This window comes from Oncorhynchus gorbuscha, linkage group LG06 (genome assembly GCF_021184085.1).
Source record: "Oncorhynchus gorbuscha isolate QuinsamMale2020 ecotype Even-year linkage group LG06, OgorEven_v1.0, whole genome shotgun sequence".
In the NCBI taxonomy this organism is placed as follows: Eukaryota; Metazoa; Chordata; class Actinopteri; order Salmoniformes; family Salmonidae; genus Oncorhynchus; species Oncorhynchus gorbuscha.
In genome coordinates, this window is record NC_060178.1 from 78,536,898 (window position 1) to 78,560,814 (window position 23,917).

Consider the following 23,917-nt stretch of genomic DNA (forward strand, 5'->3'; position numbering starts at 1 on the left):
GGCTTGATCAAAAGCCGGCATACCCATGTACTGTAGCTCTCCAGGCTGAGAGTTAACCATATGTGTTTTATACAGATGTCTAACATCTTTGTACTTTGGGGGGGTTAAGTGCCTTGCAGAACGACAGGAGATGTGTAGATGGGATCAGAGAGCAGCCTCCCAGTGTCGATTTTATACGTACATAGAGACGCCGCCAATTGTTGTTCATGGAAATTTGGTCATGTAAGTCATGTAATTCCCAAACGTGTATGAAGCCTGGTTATAGGAAGAGCCTTAGAGATGAATGAAATCTCTGAGGGAGAGCCTAGAAAACATACAATAATTTCATACTGAGTTAGTGAGGGTGAAGAAAAGGTGTTGTTGTAGCTCAATCCCTTGGTCTGATCAACTGGTCGGTCCCCTGTGTTAGCCTAGCTATTATGAACTAACTTAGAAACAGATATTATAGTAATTTTCATAACTTGGCAAGTCAGTTTGGCCAAACTGAGACACAGCAAAACTAGAGGCCAGAATAGAGAGAGGGCTTTTCAACTGATATCTAGCATCATATGTGATTGTCTTTCTATGTGACTTGTTCAATGCTCATTGAGACAATGATAATCCATACTATACTAATAAATGCATCTTTCTTTGTTTTTCTTTCTTTCTTCGCAGGTGGATAATGCTAAGATCCTCCACTATGTGGGGGCAGGGGTAGCGTTCCCCACCAGTATGCTGTTTGTGTGTCTGCAGTCAGCTCTAACCTACAGGCTGGCCAAGACTCAGGGAGAATACAGCCTGGCTCACCTACGACTGGGCATGACACTACTGGCCTTCATCACGTTGGTGCTTAATATCCTGCAAAATATATTGAACCGTACTCAATAAGATCTGTGTTATCTTCACAACCAATGCCCTGCATAGACTAGCATCCTGTCCAGGGGGGTGTACTTGTATGTCAAGCTGTCTCACACTACAGAAACAGGAGATCGACTCCCACTCTTAGGAGCCGCTCTAGCTCGCACAAGCAAAGGCTACTACAGATGTAGGATCTTAATTTGATCACCCTGTTGCAGAAAATGTGTATTTGAGGCTTAAAATTATTCTGAAGTTTGTCATTTCCACTTGATTCAGACTGAATTTTAACTTAAGAAAAATGTATCAACCCCTACAAAAATGTCCATTAATTATATAATAATTCACATTTCCTGTTGCAACTGGCTCAAATTAAGATCCTACATCTGTACCTATCTTTACAATCAGAGAGGGAGGAGTAAGGGAAGATGGAGAAAGAGAGGTGTTGTTGAAATCGAGGGGGAATGGGGGAGAGAAGGAAGGAACGGAGGGATGGAGAGCAGGGAAATGGGGAGAATATCTCCAGTAGTGCATAGGGGCTAGGGGTTGATTTGGGACATGGTCATCCTTTTCTCATGGCAGTCAGTCTTTATGTCAGTCTGTTAGTTGGTCAGTCTGTAGTTGTGCTCCTTGACCTTCCTGCCTCTAGGTGGCGTGTTCTTTGTCCAGGAGAGCTTCGTCCTGCAGCACGCGTCGGCCATCTTTGAGTGGGTGTTCTGCGTCACCATCATGCTCTTCTACGGAACCTTTGCCTTTGAGTTCGCCGGTGTCACAGGAGATACTGTGATGGTGCTCGCCAGAGGGGGAGCCCTGGGGCCGAATGGGAGAGATCACAAAGTAGAGTCCCTAGGAGGTCCCATTCCGCACCCCCCTGAGAGCATGTCAATGCTGTAGTCCCTGGGAGAGAGGCCAAAAAGCTGGCCTGTGCCATTATCAATCTGGGGTAGGTGGAGGGACTTTTGAGTATCCATCGCTAATACACCAAAACACCCCCATTCCAGGGTGTGAAGTGGACTATGCCAATGGCACATATAAGCTCAGCGTTGGTGGAATGGATTCTACCATTTCCACCAGGCCCGGCGGTGTGGACACCATGGGGAGATGTGGGTTCGTACTGTTCCCATGTCCCCAGCCCTGTCCCAGCCTCCAAAGACCCTGCTTGTGTTTGCACATCACTAATGAATAATAATCTTATTTTCTTTCATCCCCTGTTTTCCGGCCAAAGAAGCCTCATCACTCATTACAGGAAGTGATCCTGGTGCCGCTGAGTCTCAGCCTGTTGCTATCTGATGACATCACTGTATCTCGACGCAGATTAAGAGAGGAGGGCAGGCCACCAGATGGCTATATAGAGAAAGAAAGAGAGAGGGAGTGAGACGTCATGGGGGTGAGGCTGGGAGAAAAATAGAGGACCGCATTAGAGAAGAGAGACCTGCGTGGGAGAGCTAGGCCTGTGCGTGGGAGAGCTAGGCCTGTGCGTGGGAGAGCTAGGCCTGTGCGTGGGAGAGCTAGGCCTGTGCGTGGGAGAGCTAGGCCTGTGCGTGGGAGAGCTAGGCCTGTGCGTGGGAGAGCTAGGCCTGTGCGTGGGAGAGCATAATCCAATAAACAAAAGCACTTGAATTGGCCAAATACACAATTATTTTCAGAGGCTGTTAGCGAGCAGACATTGATGTTTCCCTCAGTGCTAGAGTCCAAACGAGACAATGAACCTGCTGCCACCATTCATCTTTTAAAACACAACAATACCATGAGAGCCGGGCCTCATCTCACGGCTCCCAATACGCCACATGGAATATTTAGAATATTTCAAATGGTTAAAATGACACCCTTCACATGTAGCGCAAGACTGAGGACTCACTACCATGAATGTGTTGATGACATGGATGCTTCTCTGATGAACAGTATACTGGTCAATGAACCATGGTTTTAACCGGGGAATATCTGGATACCAGAGTTACCTTATTTTTCTACTGATACTACATAAACGTTGTGCCTTATAAAGCTGTACATTGGAATGCAGACTTTTTCAGACTGTAAAAATATTTTTTTTTCCTTATGATTATTTGAGACACTTGAGTATATGAAAAGCCAAACCTCCAATAGTATTTTATACATAATATTCCAAACACTTTTATTTTCTACATGTTGACTGTACGGTTCACCCAAAAGGTATGTATGTTGGGAGGGGAGAAGAGGACTAGAAGAACCCAACTGTAAACCAGCTAATACCAGCCAGAGCTAAGATAAATCCCAGGAATCAGAAAAGTCTGAAAAACAGAGGTCGAGATTCTATTTATAATCACAGAAACAACTTCTCTGCTCTCGATTTCACTACTTTTCTTTTTGTCAGGCTGCTGTTCAATTGGTTTCGGTTTCAGACGACGACAGTTTTTGTTTTGCAAGGCGACAATGTAGTGTTGAATGCTGAAACAACCGTACGCTACCCGAGCTATCTTCTTGTTTTTTTGGCCCCCTGTCCCTTTAGCCTATCATGGAATAGGGGCCTAAAGGGAACAGGATGGAACTGCTGCTTGCTGCTGGTCTTCTACCAAAGAATGTAAACATAAACCATCCGTATCCATTTTCCTGACTAGCTGCACTGAGTCAAACCATCCACCTGCCTTTCAGATCGGTGCTAAGAGATCTTAAAATGCAATTATACGTCTCCACTGTTTCAATGCTGCCTTATTAGCTTCAGTGTCTGTGGATTGCAGAAAGACATGTTGAGCATATAGTTCCATTCACAAGTGTTTCACATTCACCTCAGTCATCACAACGGCTTGAAAGTGAATCTGAGCAAATTGTACTGAATGCAGTCACTGACCAATGAAGTTAATCTAATAGAAACCCAGTAGTAGACAATGATGTTTGTAGAGGGGAAAAGTGGTCCATTAGCCCCTCCTAGTGGAGACACAGACTACTGCACAGAGCTCTATGCCTTTCTATAGACTCCTTTCTGTGTTTGCAAACATTACCTCACGAAGGAGATGCACACAAGTTGGTGGCAGAACACAGGGGAGTTCTTATAGAACACCAACATGTTGCTTTTGAGTGCATTTCACACTACCTTTGGATTATACTTGGATTTAAGTCTTGTATGAATGTCCTGCTTAATATAATGCTTGTGTCATTATCGCAAATCAACTGGATTATACTTTTTAAAAAACACTTCAACTTCAACCAGTAAAATGGCTCTTTGCCTTGCTTTTGCTACCGCCTATGTCAATGAACGTTAGCATTCTAGCTAACAACTTCTGCATCCAAAATATTTTGCGATGATCACAACCAAATATAATCTTAGCGACTGTTCAAGCTAGAATCAAAACATAATTGTAAGCATATGAGAAACCCAAAAAGTAATTTTGTTTAGAAGTAATAACTTACATCTATGCTATGTTGAATTGCTGTCAACTACGAAACATCAAATGTTTCCCGTTGCATGCCTTAATGAATATGACCCTTGTCAATGTTCTGTCTCTTATTGACTGATCTACCTTCAAACATTTACCTCTCAGGAATCTGTTGCATCACCAGCTCTCCACAATCAGTGACTTAACGAAAGCTTTGTCTTTTCTTCACTTTTTAAAATAAATTGTGTTTATGTTGGGATATTTTTATATATTCAATTGTATTTTAGAACTTGTTTTGACCATTGGGTTGATTTTACATTTCAATGTTAAAGTGCCATTCGCTCTGTCCATATTTGACCTGATTGGTCACTTGCCATGGTTCCAGTTCTATGTTCTATGCAGAACCATATCTTTACATATGCTTTTTCCTAGGTCAACATTATACCATATAAATAGTTGCAGTATTGTAAGTGCTTCATCCAGACATTATCGATACAGTTTGGTTAACTTTATTTGTACACACACACACACACACACACACACACACACACACACACACACACACACACACACACACACACACACACACAGAGTAGAGAACATTCCTCTATCTAGCTGTTGTCCTCATTTGTATTTAATTGTGGTCTTACCTACAGACAGATGAGTAAATGAGTGCCATACTCTACTGAAATGCAAAACTATGACATGTAAGTGCCTTTATTTTGATGAAACCAAAGAAAGATATGTTTTAAGGTGAAAAGTGTTTGTCATAATGAGAGAAAGAAGATTGTTTGTATATTTGCCTTAAATTGTTCTACAATAAATCTGTAAAAGTGTTCTTGCCCCCCCCCCCAACTCTTACAAATGTCCTCTGGGATCAATGTCAAACATGAATATATTCACTTTAATAGCGATACTGTACATATACTCTTTGCATGCCAAGTTCCTGAGGTCTGTGGATATGATAAAACCAAAACACCATGCATAACAACCCAAACAAATGCTTTATACACATTTCTATGTTTTTTTTTTTTGGGGGGGGGGGGGGAAAGAACAGCATACAGTATCTACTAGGTACAGAGGGTAGAACAGCATTCCACCAATTAGGTGCATTTTGAGTAGTGTAATTTATAGTAGGTGCCAATCAAGTGCCAAATAAAGTAACAGGGTTGATGATATAATCTTAAATCAGCCATAAATCCCGTTGTGACATGGGGAATGGAAGCTTCACAAAAGAAATAAGTAAATTGTGATCAAATGTGTTGCCTGTCTAGCTATGCTATGGGAGAGGTAGAATGGGTAACATGGTTGATGTGTTGTGCTCAGTTTCCCACCACAAAGCACTAGAAAATGGCCAAAAAGAGTAGAACTAGCTCATCTGCTTTTACACTATGATTTGACCATTATATTCAATGTTTCTTTTGAAATAATTATTGAAAAAGGAATAGTTTCACCATATTAAAACGAGAGTTCAGTTCACCTAACTGTTTTTTTTGTTACCTTAAAACGAATCACTATTCACATAAAATAATAATAATAATCTTCAGAAAACAATTTGTAATGGCAACCAAATAACGAGGTGAAAACCCTTTCACCAATTATGGGTAAGACATGGAGTTGGTCAAATCTTCCTCATAGAGGACTCACAGAGGGATATGCTGCATTTTGACACTTTATCAAGTATTTATCCATATAAAAAAATAGGATTTATTGATTTTTCCATGTGGACATTTGTGCACATTTCCTACTTAAATGCAAAAGGCACTCATTTTGTGGAATTATCCAGCTAGTATGTACAGAGGGTAGAACAGCATAAAGTATCTACTATGTACAGAGGGTAGAACAGCATAAAGTATCTACTAGATACAGAGGGTAGAACAGCATAAAGTATCTACTAGATACAGAGGGTAGAACAGCATAAAGTATCTACTAGATACAGAGGGTAGAACAGCATAAAGTATCTACTAGATACAGAGGGTAGAACAGCATAAAGTATCTACTAGATACAGAGGGTAGAACAGCATAAAGTATCTACTAGTACAGAGGGTAGAACAGCATAAAGTATCTACTATGTACAGAGGGTAGAACAGTATAAAGTATCTACTATGTACAGAGGGTAGAACAGTATAAAGTATCTACTAGGTACAGAGGGTAGAACAGCATAAAGTATCTACTATGTACAGAGGGTAGAACAGTATAAAGTATCTACTAGTATCTACTATGTACAGAGGGTAGAACAGTATAAAGTATCTACTAGTACAGAGGGTAGAACAGTATAAAGTATCTACTATGTACAGAGGGTAGAACAGTATAAAGTATCTACTATGTACAGAGGGTAGAACAGCATAAAGTATCTACTATGTACAGAGGGTAGAACAGTATAAAGTATCTACTATGTACAGAGGGTAGAACAGTATAAAGTATCTACTATGTACAGAGGGTAGAACAGCATAAAGTATCTACTATGTACAGAGGGTAGAACAGCATAAAGTATCTACTAGATACAGAGGGTGGGGGAACAAACTTCATTAGGGCAACAAGGTTTGGGACACAGTTTGGAAGAGAGAATACCTAAATCAGTACAGTGTTTGCTGAACACATCACAAGGCTAAAGCCCTGGGTCATCATGATCAATGACTCAGCAGGTGAAGAGACACAAGGGCAGAAACACCCACACACTGTTACTAGAACACCTAAAGTGTTTCATTTGATTCATGTTTGTAAAAATGAAACACCTCAGGGTGGTTTCTATCTATTTGGAGGTATTTCTCAGGTTCTTTATTGTTTGACAAAACCAGCATCCTGAAACTATTTGGAAGACTTTGTTTTATATACTATTCCCCTAATATGTCCTTAAATAAAATACAGGGCCCAGCAACTCAGAGTAAAACATATCATGTAAACAGACAAGAGTCTATGCAAAATATGTTTATAATGAGAGAGAGAGAGAGAGAGACAGACAGACAAACAGCTTATCACTGATTTCAAATAGGTGAATGTCCCAAATAGGTGAATGTCCCAGAGATGGTTTGAAAGAATTGGTAAAATGGATGAAAGAAAAAATACACCAGTTTTTGAAACTCTGAGGAAAGAGGTACATTCTGACATCAACTTAAAATACTTCTGTCATGTTTGTCTGGCAAGCTCAACATTATTATTCTCAGAGAGCATCATCTCAGGCATGTAAAATTGTGTAGAAACATTGGTCCACAAAATAATATGCCTACTGTTGGGAACATGCAGTTTGGCAATCTATGCATAATCTATTCATAGACAAATAATCACAACAATTAACTCACAATCGAGTCAAAAAACTAAATACATCAAACCTTATCCACTATCGGCCATCGGAGTTGAGATGAGAACAGTTAATTCATTCAAGGCCGCTAATATTGTTTCCAGTGAGATAGATCCCAGCAGCAGCTTTACAGATGAATATACAAATAGCATAATCAAACAGGACTGAGCAGGGGTTAATAGATGCATCATAAAGCATTGTACGGCCTTATAAACAGTTAAAGCATTATAAGGCCTTATAAACAGTTAAAAAGCATCATTATGATGCCTTATAAATGGTTATGAAGCCTTATTTTGCAAGTCTATTTCCACTGCCACATCTGGTCAACTGTAACACACTGGTAAGAGGTACAGTATATATACGTCCCGACACATCCCCGGTATAAGAAACCTGTGTCATCTGTCTATACACCTGTCATTGTTGCTGCTGTTGTGTCGTTGTAGTAGTAGTAATGCACTGTAAAAAATAAAAGAAAGTCTTGCAGCATCGATGAGAATGATAAAATGAAGACTTTCATGTGGATTTGATCTTTACAGAGCTACTTATAATATAAACCAGTTTGATACAGTGCAAATGAAAATAGTTGTAACCGCGGACAAAACCCAAGTTAGAGCGTGATCTCCCTCCTAGCATTAGATGGGATTGAAAGACCCTACTGATAAAATATAAATATACTTTGGTTGATTGAACCTGCAGATACATATTCCCCTTAGATTATGGATGAATACAGGATTTATAGCACCCGCTTGAAGTGATATGGACAGAGTGGAGAGGATGTATTGCTATACAGTATATTCACAGTTTAGATTCTTTTCAATATTTAACTTTATTGATTATTATATGGTTGGTTTTGTTTGAGAGAGAAGAGAGATGACAAGAAGAATAAACAAACAAATCCCACTCTATGGGCTGCAACAACATTAATGATTGATCAGCACAAGTCCAAACCTTACCTTTTACCCTAATCATAACTCCAAGCCATAAAACGTAAAGGAATATTTCGGGATTTTGGCAATGAGCCCATCCATCTACTTCCGCAGAGTCAGATGAACTTGATTATGCTAGCAGATCCCCATAGACTTCCAGTCATTGCACTAACACTGGTTAGCATTCGCTTGCGAAACTACCTCTAACTTCCTTCATACTGGACACAGTTATGTAAAAATGGTAGAGATAGTTTCATGAGGGAATGCTAACTAGCGTTAGCGCAATGACTGAAAGTCTATGGGGATCTGCTAGCATAATCAAGTTCATCTGACTCTGCGGAAGTAGATAAAGGGCCACGTTGCCAAAATCCCGAACTATCCCTTTAACCTCAACACTAGCCATTGAAAAAGCAGAACCATTTGTGGTTGTAGCCTGTAGAGGGGGCCTGTTTTCGATCTCCACATCAGCTCGATATATATTTGACCACCCAGGAGTGGATGTTTAGTAGGTGAGCTCTTTAGGGACTTCCCAGGTGAATTCACTCCGGCCAAAGTGGCCGTAGCACGCTGTGTTCTGGTAGATTGGCCTCTTCAGGTTCAGTTCCCTGTGGAGCGAGCGATAAAACACACATCAGAGGTGGGAAAGACACACCTGTAACGGAATTTGATACACAAATGTACACTACCACTGCTTGTGTAACGTAAATGTCCACACAAATCTCTCAATGACATGATAAGCATTACAACTTTGCAGCTCTCGAGATGGGTTCTTTCATTGAGCTAATAATATGGACAAAAATGTACCTTAAGACTGATATAGACCTCTATGGTTAATTTATTGTTGTGTGAGATTATCTATGTATTACAAACAACAGTTTTCCTTTGATGACGACAAGATGGTGTGACTTTAGAGGTGAGGTGTTTACCTGACGATGACACCAGGTCGTAGGTCAAAGTTCTTGTTGACGATATGTAGCAGCTCTCTCTCAGACTTCTGTGACGAGCCGTAGGTGAACACGGAGATGGACAGAGGGTGGGCCACTCCGATGGCGTAGGATACCTACAGTCACACAGACATAATGCCCTCAATGCTCATGTCAACATTTTGAGACAACCACTGATAAAACCTACAGTGGTAGTGACAATATAAAGTCAAAAGTCATTAGCTGATGTCAGCTCTGTCAGGAGAACTGATGTATTTTGTTGCTATTTTATTGTGGAGTAGAACTACGACAACCAGGAGAACCATGTTAAGAACTCACCTGAACCAGCACCCTCCTGCACAGTTTGGCCGTGACCAGGGACTTGGCCACCCAGCGGGCAGCATAGGCAGCCGAGCGGTCCACCTTGGAGAAGTCTTTACCAGAGAAAGCTCCACCACCGTGGGCCCCCCAGCCTCCGTACGTATCAACGATGATCTTCCTACCCGTCACTCCAGCATCACCCTGGCAGAGGAAGAAGATAGCAGGAGTTGATATTGTGTTTGTTTTGAGGTTTGATCTTGCATTATATCCTTTGGTCTTTAAAGAATGAGCTGTGTGTTTGTGTGTGTGTGTGTGTAGGGGAGGTGAGTGAACTTGTGTCTATTTACATGCGTGATTGCACCCATTTAGGCTATGCCATTCACCTGGGGTCCTCCGATGACGAAGCGTCCACTGGGCTGCAGATGGTAGATGGTCTTATCATCCAGATACTTAGCTGGAACCACTGCCTTGATCACCTGATAGGAGGGAATAATATAGTACATTTTTATGAAGCCTTTCAAAACGCATCAAAGTGCTTTACATTGCATCCACCACCAGAGCCACACATACAGATACTTTGGCCAAGTTTAGAAAAAATACTTGAATTGGAATTTCAATAAACTTCCTAGCCATATCATCCCGCATGCACAGGGCTGGCCCGGACCATTCTGCCGCCCTAGGCGAGACAAGAACCTGCTGCCGACCTCCCATCCCCCGCTAGACTATGTACAGCAGGGGTTGGCAATAGGTTTGGTCTTGGGCCAATTTTTTTCTCAGCTAAAAGTTGGAGGAACATGTTAACAGCTCAATTCATAGTCCTACACTACAAATTAATCAACAAATAGGCTATATAATTAGTTCAATTACATTACAAAGATAAAATCACCAATGTCTATTATATTAGTTTTATATATTTCTGTGTGTGTTGATTGGGGAGAAATATCTTGCAATCAAAATAAAATGTTGGGCTGAAAAAGTCTCAAAAGAAAGGAGGATAATAGAAGTTTCAGGTAAGAATGGAGAGAGAAATAGGCATTCTCACCATATTTCTCTAATGTCAAACCAAATTGTCTTGTATGCAATGCTGTTTGCAAATATTTTAATCTTTCAAAAGTTACCTTTCCACCCAGACAGACGCTCTAACGCAGAAAAATGTAAGGTTCAACTTAGCCTCTACTCCTCCATTGCGGCAGGTAGGTAGCTAGTGGCAGGTAGCCTAGTGGTTAGAGTGTTAGACTAGTAACCAAAAGGTTGCAAGATTGAATCCCTGAGCTGACAAGGTAAAACTCTGTCATTCTACCCCCGAACAAGGCAGTTAACCTACTGTTCCTAGATTGTCATTGAAAATAAGAATTTGTTCTTTAACTGACTAGTTAAATAAGGGTAAAACAATTAAATAACCAAAAAACAGAAGTGCTTCCCTAAAAGCTGCCTGGGTGTAAACAGACATATTCTCTTTTCAGAGAGTGAAAAGCTCAATTAATAGGGACAGAATAGAAAAGTCCATTTGTTTGTCTCCTTGAATACTATAGGCTGCAGCTCGACTTCAGAATGTCACAGAGAGGAATCAATATATGCCCATCTTTTTTGGCCATTTTAAAGCTTGTTTCTACCATGAGGAATCATGGAGTTCATTGTTATCGAATGCTTTATATAATCTGGATTGTTCTTATGTATTTATACCTGCAGTACCAGTAGGTATACCCTCACTCAATTTGAGCCCTAACACCCATACACACCAAGCCCTTACCAGACATGGAGGTACTTTAGGAGTGCATGCGACAGTATTGGAGGATTTGGCTATACTGACTTCTATGGATAGCATAATTGTGTTTGTCAAACAGGTAAGCCTACCACATTTTTGAATAGGATGAGATAGGCTCCAATTCTATATGTAATTCTATAATTAGGCCCATAAAAATAGTTGGTGCGCGCGTGCACAAATAGGAGGTCCATTACCGGGCAGAAAGGAATTTGACTTTAACTGCTGCATCAGAGAGTTACAATGTTGCAATCAAACATAGTTTCTGACTAATAATATGACACCTATTATCCCACATTGTAGGACCCCACAATTGTTAAAATAAAAATAACACTTCTATTTAACATCTTTAACCTATCATTTAATACTCCTGTCGAACTGTAAAAAGAGTGAGATCGTTTGAGCTTTGGAAACAAGTGCTTTCATAAGTGCATGGTGGGCCTCGTTTCGCTGGACTAGTGTAAAACAAGCTTTCTGTCAATGACCCGGCCTTAACGAATTGTGTTTAAGATACCCAGCATTTCCACAAACTTCAGAAAGTTCCCATTATTTGGCTCATTTAGCCTGTCAGTGGTCCCACCAAGCGCAATGTTCCTGGTGGCCATTACGCGTATCAGGGCTATGAGCCTCTGCAGCACCTGCTGCCAATGGAGAGTCTCTCCGTCAATAGCCCGTTGGGCTTGGGCATCGATATTTTGCTTGGACACCAGCCTGATCTCCAGCTCCTTCCACCTCTGGAAACTATCTAGGTGGTCATGCGACTTCTCCTGTGAGATGAGGAGGTGGCACAGATTCTTCCAGTCCCTGGTTCCATTCCTGACCAGCGCAGATTTGCACTCGTGTGAAAGAAGTTTGCAGCAAAAACAGAAGGCTTCATCGTTTTTCTTGGAATAAACAAGCCATGGTCTCTCCACTTTCTTCCCATTTGCCATTCTCCTATTGTATTGGGCCACCAACAATCTTTTGGGAAATTCCCCTCCTTATTCTGATGTGGCCCAGCCTGCACTAACATAACCCGTAAAGATCCATTCATATATTTGGGCCCCTCACCGGGATCTTTTATGTTTTTTGTCTGGGAGTTGGATTTAGCAGCAGCAGCACCACTGTCATCAGGGACGTAGCGGAACTAATCTGAGTCCGTGTCCCAGATAGCAAGGTCTCTGCCCGCATTGTTTGGAGATGTGGCTAGGCCTGGTGCGACCACCTGTTCTTGTCTACCCAGAGAGCTGTCATCATCTGTGGAAGTGGATGGCTCAGACTCCTCTGGTTCGTCCTCTTGGCTGCTCGAACCAGTGAATGGGGGCTCGTCCTTCTCTGCAAATTAACGGCCTGTCCTTGGCGGCTTATCGTTCTCCACACCGGCTGATGGACATTGCTTTATGCTGATCAATTTCAGCAGCAAATTTCTTTGGTTTAGAGATTGTGCCTCTTTTCTTATCAGTTTTTAAACATATATATTCACTTCCTGATGTTTTTTGTCTCTTAGACATGGTAACAAATTTGGTTGCAAATCTCTATAGCTTACTTTAGCTGAAATGATTTCCACTAGTAGCTAGCTAACATTAACAGGCTAGGTTAGGCTACTGCCTTAATCACCAATCATCTTCATCACACACAAACATAAAAAACAATACAATAATTTAATTGGCAGATTCATTTTTATTAATGTTTCACAATTGGATAATCCCCTAAAAACACACACATATAACCATAGCTACCAAGGATAGGGGGAGTGAAGTTTGGGAGAAGCGGGAATGGGGTTTGTGGCTATGAGATGCAACAATGACTATGAGCTGGTGGCTGGGGCACCGGCAGCGGTGTAGTAGCCGATCAGGGGCACCGGAAGGCGGTAGCCAATTTTCAAAATGCCGCCCCAAATTCAAGTGCCGCCATAGGCGACCGCCTAATCTTGCCTAATGGGAGGGCAGGCCCTGAGTACGTACCGTCTCCTTGAGCACCTTCTTCTGTTCCTCCAGGCCGATGAAGTCATCATGTTGAACAGAGATGACCACGGTGTGGACCCTTATAGGGATCACTGCCCCATTCTCCTGCTCATAGTGTACCGTCACCTGATGAAGAAGAGGAGATAGCGATGAGAGGGAGGGATGGAGTGGGGAGAAGAGGGGAGGAGATGAGATATGTTATCATATTTGTTCTGCTGCATGTTTTTTATATATTTTTTATGGGGTAGATCAGCTTTAATATTGAGAGCTTGCAGCCTCCATCAATGCCATTGTCTGCATCTTTTCCAATATATACAGTATACATACAGTGGGGCAAAAAAGTATTTAGTCAGCTACCAATTGTGCAAGTTCTCCCACTTAAAAAGATGAGAGAGGCATGTATTTTTCATCATAGGTACACTTCAACTATGAAAATCACATTGTAGGATTTTTAATTAATTTATTTCCAAATTTGACTAAATACTTATAAAAAAAATTGCCCCACTGTATACATATACATACATATAAATACACATACATATACAGTACCAGTCAAAAATTTGGACACCTACTCATTCCAGGGTTTCCTTCATTTTTAATATTTTCTACATTGTAGAAAAATATTGAAGACATCACAACTATGAAATAACACATATGGAATCATGTAGTAACCAACAAATTAACCAACAAATTAAAATATATTTTATTTTTGAGATTCTTCAAAGTAGCAACCCTTTGCCTTGATGACAGCTTTGCACACACTTGGCATTCTCTCAACCAGCTTCATGGGGTAGCCACCCGGAATGCATTTTAATTAACAGGTGTGCCTTGTTAAAAGTTCATTAGAGTTACCAGACTCAGAAATTGCAGCCCAAATAAATGCTTCACTGAGTTCAAGTAACAAACATCTCAACATCAACTGTTCAGAGGAGACTTATTTTCCACCATAATTTGCAAATAAATTCATTAAAAATCCTACAATGTGATTTTCTGGATTTTTTTTCTCATTTTGTCTGTCATAGTTGAAGTGTACCTATGATGAAAATTGCAGGGCTCTCTCATCTTTGTAAGTGGGAGAACTTGCACAATTGGTGGCAAGACCATAGGCAAATAGGTAAACTGGGATATGACTAAAGAGTTAATCATGGTGATTTTTCCACAATAGACAGATATTTTCCTTTCCATGGTAGCGAGATCTTATCTATTTTTGCAAACTTTCTATTAAAATATATTGGAGTGAGATCATTTATTTATTTCGGGATAAGTATACCGAGTATATCCACATCACCATCAGAACATTTTATTGGTAAACTACACAGTAATGTAAAAGTTATTTTTACATTATTTTTTTGTGATCCAACACGTAATCATCATTTGGGTGTAATCCAAAGAGGTTAAATAAGTATCTAGATTCTCTATGAGGCGGTGAAGGGATCAAAGTTGTGGATTTCAAAGGAAACATGAATCATCAGCGTATAATGAGGCCTTTGTTTTTAAGCGCTGAATTTCTAACCATTTGATATTATTGTTGGATCTGATTTTAACAGCTAACCTTTCGAAGGCAATAATAAATAGCTATACCGATAGTGGACAACCTCGGTTTACTCCTCTGGACAGTTTAACACTTTCTGAGAAGTAGCCATTGTTTTGATATTTTACACCTAGGGTTACTATATATAACTTTAACCCATTTTATAAGAGATTCTCCAAAATTGAAATATTTCATGTATTTACATATAAACTCCAGTCGTACTTTATCAAATGCCTTTTCGAAGTCAGCTATGAATACCAGGTCTGGTTTCCCAGATGTTTCATAGTGTTCTATTGTTTCCAGTACTATTATCTCCAATGTATCGTCCATGTAAAAAACCTGTCTGATTAGGATGAATAATATCCGACAATACCTTTTTCATTCTATGCGCTATGCATTTTGCTATAATTTTTGCAACACAGTGTAAGAGGCCTCCAATTTTTTTAATGGACTGGATCTTTATATATATATATATATATATATACACCACTTGGATCCTGTTTCAGTAATAATGAAATCAGACCTTCTTGTTGCGTGTCCGATAATCTACCGTTTATATAGGAGTGGTTAAAACATGCTAATGATGGTCCTCTTAGTATATAAAAAAAGTTTGGTATATTTCCACTGGTGTGCCATCCAGCCCTGGAGTTTTCCCGGACTTAAAGGCTTTAAATGCATAAAGAAGTTCCTCCTCTGTAATTTGGCCTTCACATGAGTCTTTCTGTTCATGTTCATTTGACATTATTAATAGGAAAACAATCCATATTTACATTTACATTTAAGTAATTTAGCAGACGCTCTTATCCAGAGCGACTTACAAATTGGTGCATTCACCTTATGACATCCAGTGGAACAGCCACTTTACAATAGTGCATCTAAATCTTTTAAGGGGGGTAGAAGGATTACTTTATCCTATCCTAGGTATTCCTTAAAGAGGTGGGGTTTCAGGTGTCTCCGGAAGGTGGTGATTGACTCCGCTGTCCTGGCGTCGTGAGGGAGTTTGTTCCACCATTGGGGGGCCAGAGCAGCGAACAGTTTTGACTGGGCTGAGCGGGAACTGTACTTCCTCAGTGGTAGGGAGGCGAGCAGGCCAGAGGTGGATGAACGCAGTGCCCTTGTTTGGGTGTAGAGCCTGATCAGAGCCTGGAGGTACTGAGGTGCCGTTCCCATACAATTAGCTTCGGTTGTTGGAAATGGGGGAGACTGAAACAAATATATTCTTAAAGTACTTTACTTCCTCTTTCAAAATATCGTTTGGTGAATCCTGAGCGACTCCGTCATTTGTAACAAGACACTTTTTGGTTGAAGATTTAAAAATAATTTGGTGCATTTTTCCCCATATTACATCCAGTATTTTTATTACATATTACACTGGATCTTTCTTGAATAAGTTCCTCCATTTCTTTTTCTTTTTCCTCTGACTTATTCTGTCGCCTCTATGGGACAGTTTTGATTGCTATCTATCTGTACTGTTAGTCCTTCAATTGTTTTTGTTATTATGGACTCTTTTTACCTAAGGTTGAGCTGAAGGTTCGAGTTGCCAAACGTCAGCCTTGAAACCTTAATTACTTGGAGAAGATCTGCAAAGAGGAGTGGGACAAAATCCCTCCTGAGATGTCTGCAAACCAAGTATTAAGTCATGTTTTGCAGAGGGGTCAAATACTTATTTCCCTCATTAAAATGCAAATCAATGTATAAAATTTTTGACATGCGTTTTTATGGATTTTTTTGTTGTTATTCTGTCTCTCACTGTTCAAATAAACATACCATTAAAATGATAGAATGATAATTTCTTTGTCACTGGGCAAATCAGCAGGGGATCAAATACTTTCCCCCTGACTCTATATCTCACTAGGTCAGGGTATTTACAGTAAGCCTCCATATACCCACTAATTCCAATATATCCATAACATTCATGATTTCCTTAAGTGCCTGAGGGGGATAGTTTGCAGTGTGATTTCCTTTACGGTCCATAGAGGTATTTAAAACCATATTAAAATCTCCCACCATAATAATAGAGTCTAGTGTTGCTTGTAGGGTTGATAAATTATAAAATATATTTTAAAAGAAGCGTGGATCATCATTATTCGGACCGTATAGGTTAAAAAGCTATATCTGTTTATGGTCCAATAACATGTTTAAAATCATCCATCTACCTTGAAGATCTGTTTGGACAATTTGCACTGTTAATTAATATCATCACATGTTCTGCTACATGCTTGTCTTTATTATGTTCAGTCCTGAAGCCAAGACACGTGCGGGTCAATGTTATCAGATATCAATAACATTTTCCGAGGGCCTTGGTTAACTAACTGAACTTCCCTTCATGTGAATGTCTGAACCCCCCCCCTAATGCCTGAATGTAATCCCTCTCACAAGATCCTATTTTGGGCCATTCCTTTTCCAGCCCCATTCAAAAATACCCCTAAAACTGAAGACCCTTCCCTCTTCACTTCCCGCTCATAACTCAGGAATTTGAGAATTGCTTGAGAATTACCCATAAGGTTACAGCTGCCTGAGGAAAGAATCCATTGGATTTTGGTCTGTTCCATTTCAGCTCCTTGCTCCTTCTCCCAACTTGGATGCTAGACGTGTAGTTTAGGGCAACCTCAGTGGAGCTTCCACCACATTACTGACACCTCTCCAATCCTTTTAGATCTGTGAACATTGATGGGAGTAGGTGCTAGGAGAAGAGGTAGAAGTTGAAATGGAACCAGACCGTCTCCTTTGCTCCAGACAGGTCAGGGTTTGGGGTCAACTCATTCCCACTCAGGGGTGAAAACAGACTAGTCACATAGTCTCATGGTAACACCTGAGTAAACTCTCAGTGGGGAGTCATGGTTTCAAGTGGGGACCACATGCTTTTCTCTCTTTCTCTCAATTATATTTCAATTAAATTCTCTCTCATTTGTTCTCCCTCTTTTTTCCTTACTTTCTCTCCCTTTCTCTCTCTTCATTCATTTATCTCCCTTTCTCTTATTCTCTATACGCAACCCTACACCACCTCTCTTCTAATACAGTTGAAGTCGGAAGTTTACATACACTTAGGTTGGAGTCATTCAAATGTGTTTTTCAACCACTCCACAAATTTATTGTTAACTTCTGATGGTATAGGGGATGCTTGCGTCCCACTTGGCCAAAAGCCAGGGAAAATGCAGCGCAGCAAATTCAAATAAAATGATATAAAAATCAAACTTTCATTAAATCACACATGTAAGATACTAAATTAAAGCTACACTCGTTGTGAATCCAGCCTACGTGTCAGATTTTAAAAAGGCTTTTCGGCGAAAGCATAAGAAGCTATTATCTGATGATAGCACAACAGTAAACAAAGAGGGTAGCATATTTCAACCCTGCAGGCGCTACACAAAACGCAGAAAGAAAATATAAAACATGCCTTACCTTTGACAAGCTTCTTTTGTTGGCACTCCAATATGTCCCATAAACATCACAATTGGTCCTTTTGTTCGATTAATTCCGTCCATATATATCCAAAATGTCCATTTATTTGGCGTATTTGATCCAGAAAAAACAGCTTCCAAATTGCGCAAAGTCACTACAAAATATTTCAAAAGTTGCCTGTAAACTTTGCCAAAACATTTCAAACTACTTTTGTAATACAACTTTAGGTATTTTTAAACATTAATAATCGAAGAAATTGAAGATGGGTTTATCTGTGTTCAATACAAGAAGACAACAAACCAAGCTACTTTTCAAGTCTTGCGCAACTCTCAATAGTGCAAAGCAGTTCCTAGATGGCCATACTTCTTCATTGCACAAAGGAATAACCTCAACCAAATTTCAAAGACTGGTGACATCCAGTGGAAGCGGTAGGAACTGAAAACAAGATTCTAAGAAATATCGTTGCCCAATGAGAAGGCAATGAACAGACAGAGACCTAAAAACAAAATTCTGAACGGTTCTCGGGGTTTTGCCTGCTACATAAGTTTGTAATGATCTTTGTCTGTTGTTTGTAGAAAGTCAGACCGAAATGCAGCGTGTAGGTTACTCATGACTTTTAATGAAGCTAATACGGTACATGAAATAACGGAAGAAGAAAACAACAAACGAATGAAACTAATACAGCCTATCAGGTGACTAACACTAAGACAGGTACAATCACCCATGAAATACAACACGCACTCAGGCTGCCTAAATACGGTTCCCAATCCGAGACAACGAGAATCAGCTGACTCCAATTAGGAATCGCCTCAGGCAGCCAAGCCTAACTAGACACACCCCTAATAATACACACTCCCAATTAATACAACCCCAATACGAAATACAACATATAAACCCATGTCACACCCTGGCCTACCCAAACATATAACAAAAACACAAGATACAATGACCAAGGCGTGACAGAACCCCCCCCCCCCCTAAGGTGCGGACTCCGGGACGCACCTCAAGAGCATAGGGAGGGTCCGGGTGGGTGTCTGTCCATGGTGGCGGTTCTGGCTCGGGACGTGGACCCCACTCCATAAATGTCCTAGTTCCTCCCCTTCGCGTCCTAGGATAATCCACCTTCTCCGCCAACCATGGCCTAATAGTCCTCACCCTGATCCCCACATAACTGAGGGGCAGCTCGGGACCGAGGGGCAGCTCGGGACCGAGGGGCAACTCGGGGCGGAGGGGCAGCTCGGGACAGAGGGGCAGCTCGGGACAGAGGGGCAGCTCGGGACAGAGGGGCAGCTCGGGACAGAAGGGCAACTCGGGATAGAGGGGCAACTCGGGATAGAGGGGCAACTCAGGATAGAGGGGCAACTCAGGATAGAGGGGCAACTCAGGATAGAGGGGCAACTCAGGACAGCGGGGCAGCACGGGACAGAGGGGCAGCCCGGGACAGAGGGGCAGCCTGGGACCGAAGCAGCCCGGTACTGAGGGGAAGCCCAGTACTGAGGGGAAGCCCGGTACTGAGGGGAAGCCCGGTACTGAGGGGAAGCCCGGTACTGAGGGGAAGCCCGGTACTGAGAGGAAGCTCGGTACTGAGAGGAAGCTCGGTACTGAAAGGGAGCCCAGTACAGAGAGGGAGCCTAGTACTGAGAGGAAGCTCAGTACTGAGAGGAAGCTCAGGCAGGTAGTAGGCTCCGGTAAATCCTGGCTGGCTGGTGGACCTGGATGATTAAGGTTGTCTGGCCGATCTAGAAAATCTTGGCAGACTGGCACTTCTGGCGGATCCTGGCAGACTGGCACTTCTGGTGGATCCTGGCAGACTGGTGATGCTGGGCCGACAGGAGACTCCGGCAGCACAGGAGAGGAGAAAGGCTCTGGCTGAGCTGAACAGGCGGGAGACTCCAACAGTGCAGGAGGGGAGAAAAGCACTGGCTGTGCTGAACAGGCGATGTGCACTGGACACGCTGGACCGACTGGGAGCACTGGTGGCGCTGGACAGACAGGAGACTCCGGCAGCGCAGGAGAGGAGAAAAGCTCTGGCTGCGCTAAACAAGCGGGAGACTCCGGCAGCGCAGGAGGGGAGAAAAGCACTGGCTGCGCTGAACAGGCGAGGCGCACTGGAGGCCTGGTGCGTGGTGCTGGAACTGGTGGTACTGGCGCGAGGACACGCACAGGAAGCCTGGTGCGGGGAGCTGCTACCGGAGGACTGGTGTGTATAGGTGGCTCTGGATAGACCGGACCGTGCAGGCGCACTGGAGCTCTTGAGCACCGAGCCTGCCCAAGCTTACCTGGCTCGATGCCCACTCTAGCCCGGCCAATAGGAAGGGCTGGTATAAGTCGCAGCTGGCTCTGCACCCGCACTGGAAACACCGTGCGCTCCATAGCATAACACGGTGCCTGCCCGGTCTCTCTAGCCCAACGGTGAGCACAGGGAGTATGCACAGGTTTCCTACCTGGCATAACTATTCTCCCTTTTAGCCCCCCCCCCCAATAAATTTTTTGGGGTGACTTTCCGGTTTCCAACCGCGTCGCAGTGCTGCCTCCTCATACTCACGCCTCTCCGCTTTAGCTACTTCTATTTCCTCCTTGGGATGGCGATATTTTCCCTGCTGCGCCCAGGGTCCTTTTCCGTCTAATATCATCTCCCAAGACCAGAAGTCCTCATATTGCTGCTCCTCACAATTAACAGGGAGAGTAGGCTCAGGTCTGACTCCTGACTCTGCCACTCTCTCTCTGCGCTTTCCCTGTTACCTACGGTTTTCGCTCTGTATAGCCGTGCTCTCCTTTTCGATCGGACGCCCACCTGTCGATTTCTTCCCACGTCGTATAATCCCTGCTTCTGCCGTCCATATCGTCCTCCTTTAGCTCCTGCCAGTTCACACGCTGCTCGGTCTGTGAATCGTGGTGGGTGATTCTGTAATGATCTTCGTCTGTTGTTTGTAGAAAGTCAGACCGAAATGCAGCGTGTAGGTTACTCATGACTTTTAATGAAGCTAATACGGTACATGAAATAACGGAAGAAGAAAACAACAAACGAATGAAACTAATACAGCCTATCAGGTGACTAACACTAAGACAGGTACAATCACCCACGAAATACAATGCGCACTCAGGCTGCCTAAATACGGTTCCCAATCCGAGACAACGAGAATCAGCTGACTCCAATTAGGAATCGCATCAGGCAGCCAAGCCTAACTAGACACACCCCTAATAATACACACTCCCAATTAATACAACCCCAATACGAAATACAACATATAAACCCATGTCACACCCTGGCCTACCCAAACATATAACAAAAACACAAGATACAATGACCAAGGCGTGACAAAGTTCTGTTATACTCACAGACATGATTCAAACACTTTTAGAAACTTCAGAGTGTTTCCTATGCAAATCTACTAATAGTATATTTTATATTCTTGGCATGAGTAGCAGGAAGTTGAAATTGGGCACGCTATTTATCCAAAAGTGAAAATGCTGCCCCCTATACCTTTTAACAAACTATAGTTTTGGCAAGTTCGTTAGGACATCTACTTTGTGCATGACACAAGTCATTTTTCCAACAATTGTTTACAGACAGATTATTTCACTTATAATCGACTGCATCACAATTCCAGTGGGTCAGAAGTTTACATACAGTACACTAAGTTGACTGTGACTTTAAACAGCTTGGAAAATTCCAGAAAATTATGTCATGCTTTAGAAGCTTCTGATAGGCTAAATGACATCATTGGAGTCAATTGGAGGAGTACCTGTAGATGTATTTCAAGGCCTACCTTCAAACTCAGTGCCTCTTTGCTTGACATCATTGGAAAATCAAAAGAAATCAGCCAAGACCTCAGAAAAAAAATGTGTAGACCTCCATTAGTCTGGTTCATCCTTGGGAGCAATTTCCAAATGCCTGAAGGTACCACGTTCATCTGTACAAACAATAGTACGCAAGTATAAACACCATGGGACCACTCAGCCGTCATACCACTCAGGAAGGAGACACGCTCTGTCTTCTAGAGATTAACATACTTTGGTGCGAAAAGTGCAAATCAATCCCAGAACAACAACAAAGGACCTTGTGAAGATGCTGGCGGAAACAGGTACAAAAGTATCAATATGCACAGTAAAACGAGTCCTATATCGACATAACCTGAAAGGCCGCTCAGCAAGGAAGAAGCCACTGCTCCAAAACCGTCATAAAAAAGCCAGACTATGGTTTGCAACTGCACATGGGGACAAAGATTGTACCTTTTGGAGAAATGTCCTCTGGTCTGATGAAAGAAAAATGTAACTGTTTGGCCATAATGACCATCGTTATGTTTGGAGGAAAAAGGAGGAGGCTTGCAAGTCGAAGAACACCATCCCAACCTTGAAGCCCTAGGGTGGCAGCATCGTATTGTGGGGGTGCTTTGCTTCAGGATGGACTGGTGCACTTCACAAAATAGATGACATCATGAGGGTGAAAATTATGTGGATATATTGAAGCAACTTCTCAAGAATTCAGCCAGGAACTTAAAGCTTGGTTGTAAATGGGTTTTCCAAATGGACAATGACTCCAAGCATACTTCCAAAGTTGGGGCAAACAAATTCAAGGTATTGGAGTGGCCATCACAAAGCCCTGACCTCAAAATATGTGGGCAGAACTGAAAAAGCATGTACAAGCAAGGAGGCCTACAGACCTAACTCAGTTACACCAGCTCTGTCAGGAGGAATGGGCCAAATTTCACCTAACTTATTGTGGGAATTTTGTGGAAGGCTACCTGAAAAGTTTGAACCAAGTTAAACAATTTAAAGGCAATGTTACCAAATACTAATTGAGTGTATGTAAACTTCTGACCCACTCGGAATGTGACGAAAGAAAGAAATGCTGAAATAAATCATTCCCTCTACTATTATTCTGACATTTCACATTCTTAAAATAAAGTGGTGATCCTAACTGACCTAAGACAGGGAATTTTTACTAGGATTGAATGTCAGGAATTGTGGAAAACTGAGTTTAAATGTATTTGGCTAAAGTGTATGTAAACTTCCGACTTCAACTGTATATCCCCCCCAGAGAGAGAAATAGGGAGAGAGAGAGAGAGAGAGTTCATTGGTAATTCTCTCAGTCTCACCTGTGTTTTAGAGTCGGGGCGGAGCCAGGGGATGGTTCCGTTGCGTCTGAGTTCGGCCATCTTGGAATTCAGTTTGTGAGCCAGTACGATGGTGAGAGGCATGCACTCCTCTGTCTCGTCTGTAGCATAGCCAAACATCAGACCCTGGTCTCCAGCTCCCATATCCTCCTCTTTCCTGTCGATGTGGACACCCTGAGCAATGTCTGGACTCTGCTGCTCCAGAGCCACCAACACATTGCAGGTCTTATAGTCAAAACCTGGGGAGAGAGAGAGGAGGGAGAAAGGTAGGGACAGAAAGAGAGAGAGATGGAGGGGAAGAGAAAGAGGGAGGAAAAGAGAGACAGAGGGTCATGATTCATCCTCTAGTATGTTTCTGATTTTCTACATTATGCAATCTACACTATAGTATAGCAGAACACTCACAAAAAAATATAAACGCGCATGCAACAGTTTCAATGATTTTACTGAGTTAATGTTCATATAAGGAAATCAGTATGTTGAAAGAAATTCATTAGGCCCTAATCTATG

At 42.0% G+C, this 23,917-nt stretch overlaps 2 protein-coding genes across 5 annotated transcripts in view; one reads left to right on the forward strand and one right to left on the reverse strand.

Annotated features, from left to right (window-relative positions):
- The window catches only part of LOC124038373 (transmembrane protein 150A-like), a 74,577-nt gene extending 71,457 nt beyond the window's left edge, over positions 1-3,120 (forward strand). For 2 of the 3 annotated variants that reach the window (XM_046354182.1, XM_046354183.1), the window contains 2 exons: positions 655-832; positions 1,484-3,120. In XM_046354182.1, the coding sequence (XP_046210138.1) occupies positions 655-832; positions 1,484-1,728 (423 nt within the window). In that variant the 3' untranslated portion in view covers positions 1,729-3,120. Of the gene's footprint in view, positions 1-109; positions 223-654; positions 833-1,483 lie in introns of those variants that run through there. The other variant, XM_046354184.1, reaches the window with a different exon arrangement.
- A 3,873-nt stretch (positions 3,121-6,993) lies between these two features.
- Positions 6,994-23,917, reverse strand: part of LOC124038374 (S-adenosylmethionine synthase-like) — a 28,849-nt gene continuing 11,925 nt past the window's right edge. Inside the window, exons 4-9 of one of the 2 annotated variants that reach the window (XM_046354185.1) lie at positions 23,390-23,646; positions 13,358-13,483; positions 10,036-10,128; positions 9,671-9,853; positions 9,335-9,468; positions 6,994-9,013 (exon numbers count right to left, since the gene is read on the reverse strand). In XM_046354185.1, coding sequence (XP_046210141.1) covers positions 8,911-9,013; positions 9,335-9,468; positions 9,671-9,853; positions 10,036-10,128; positions 13,358-13,483; positions 23,390-23,646 — 896 coding nt within the window. In that variant the 3' untranslated portion in view covers positions 6,994-8,910. Of the gene's footprint in view, positions 9,014-9,330; positions 9,469-9,670; positions 9,854-10,035; positions 10,129-13,357; positions 13,484-23,389; positions 23,647-23,917 lie in introns of those variants that run through there. The other variant, XM_046354186.1, reaches the window with a different exon arrangement.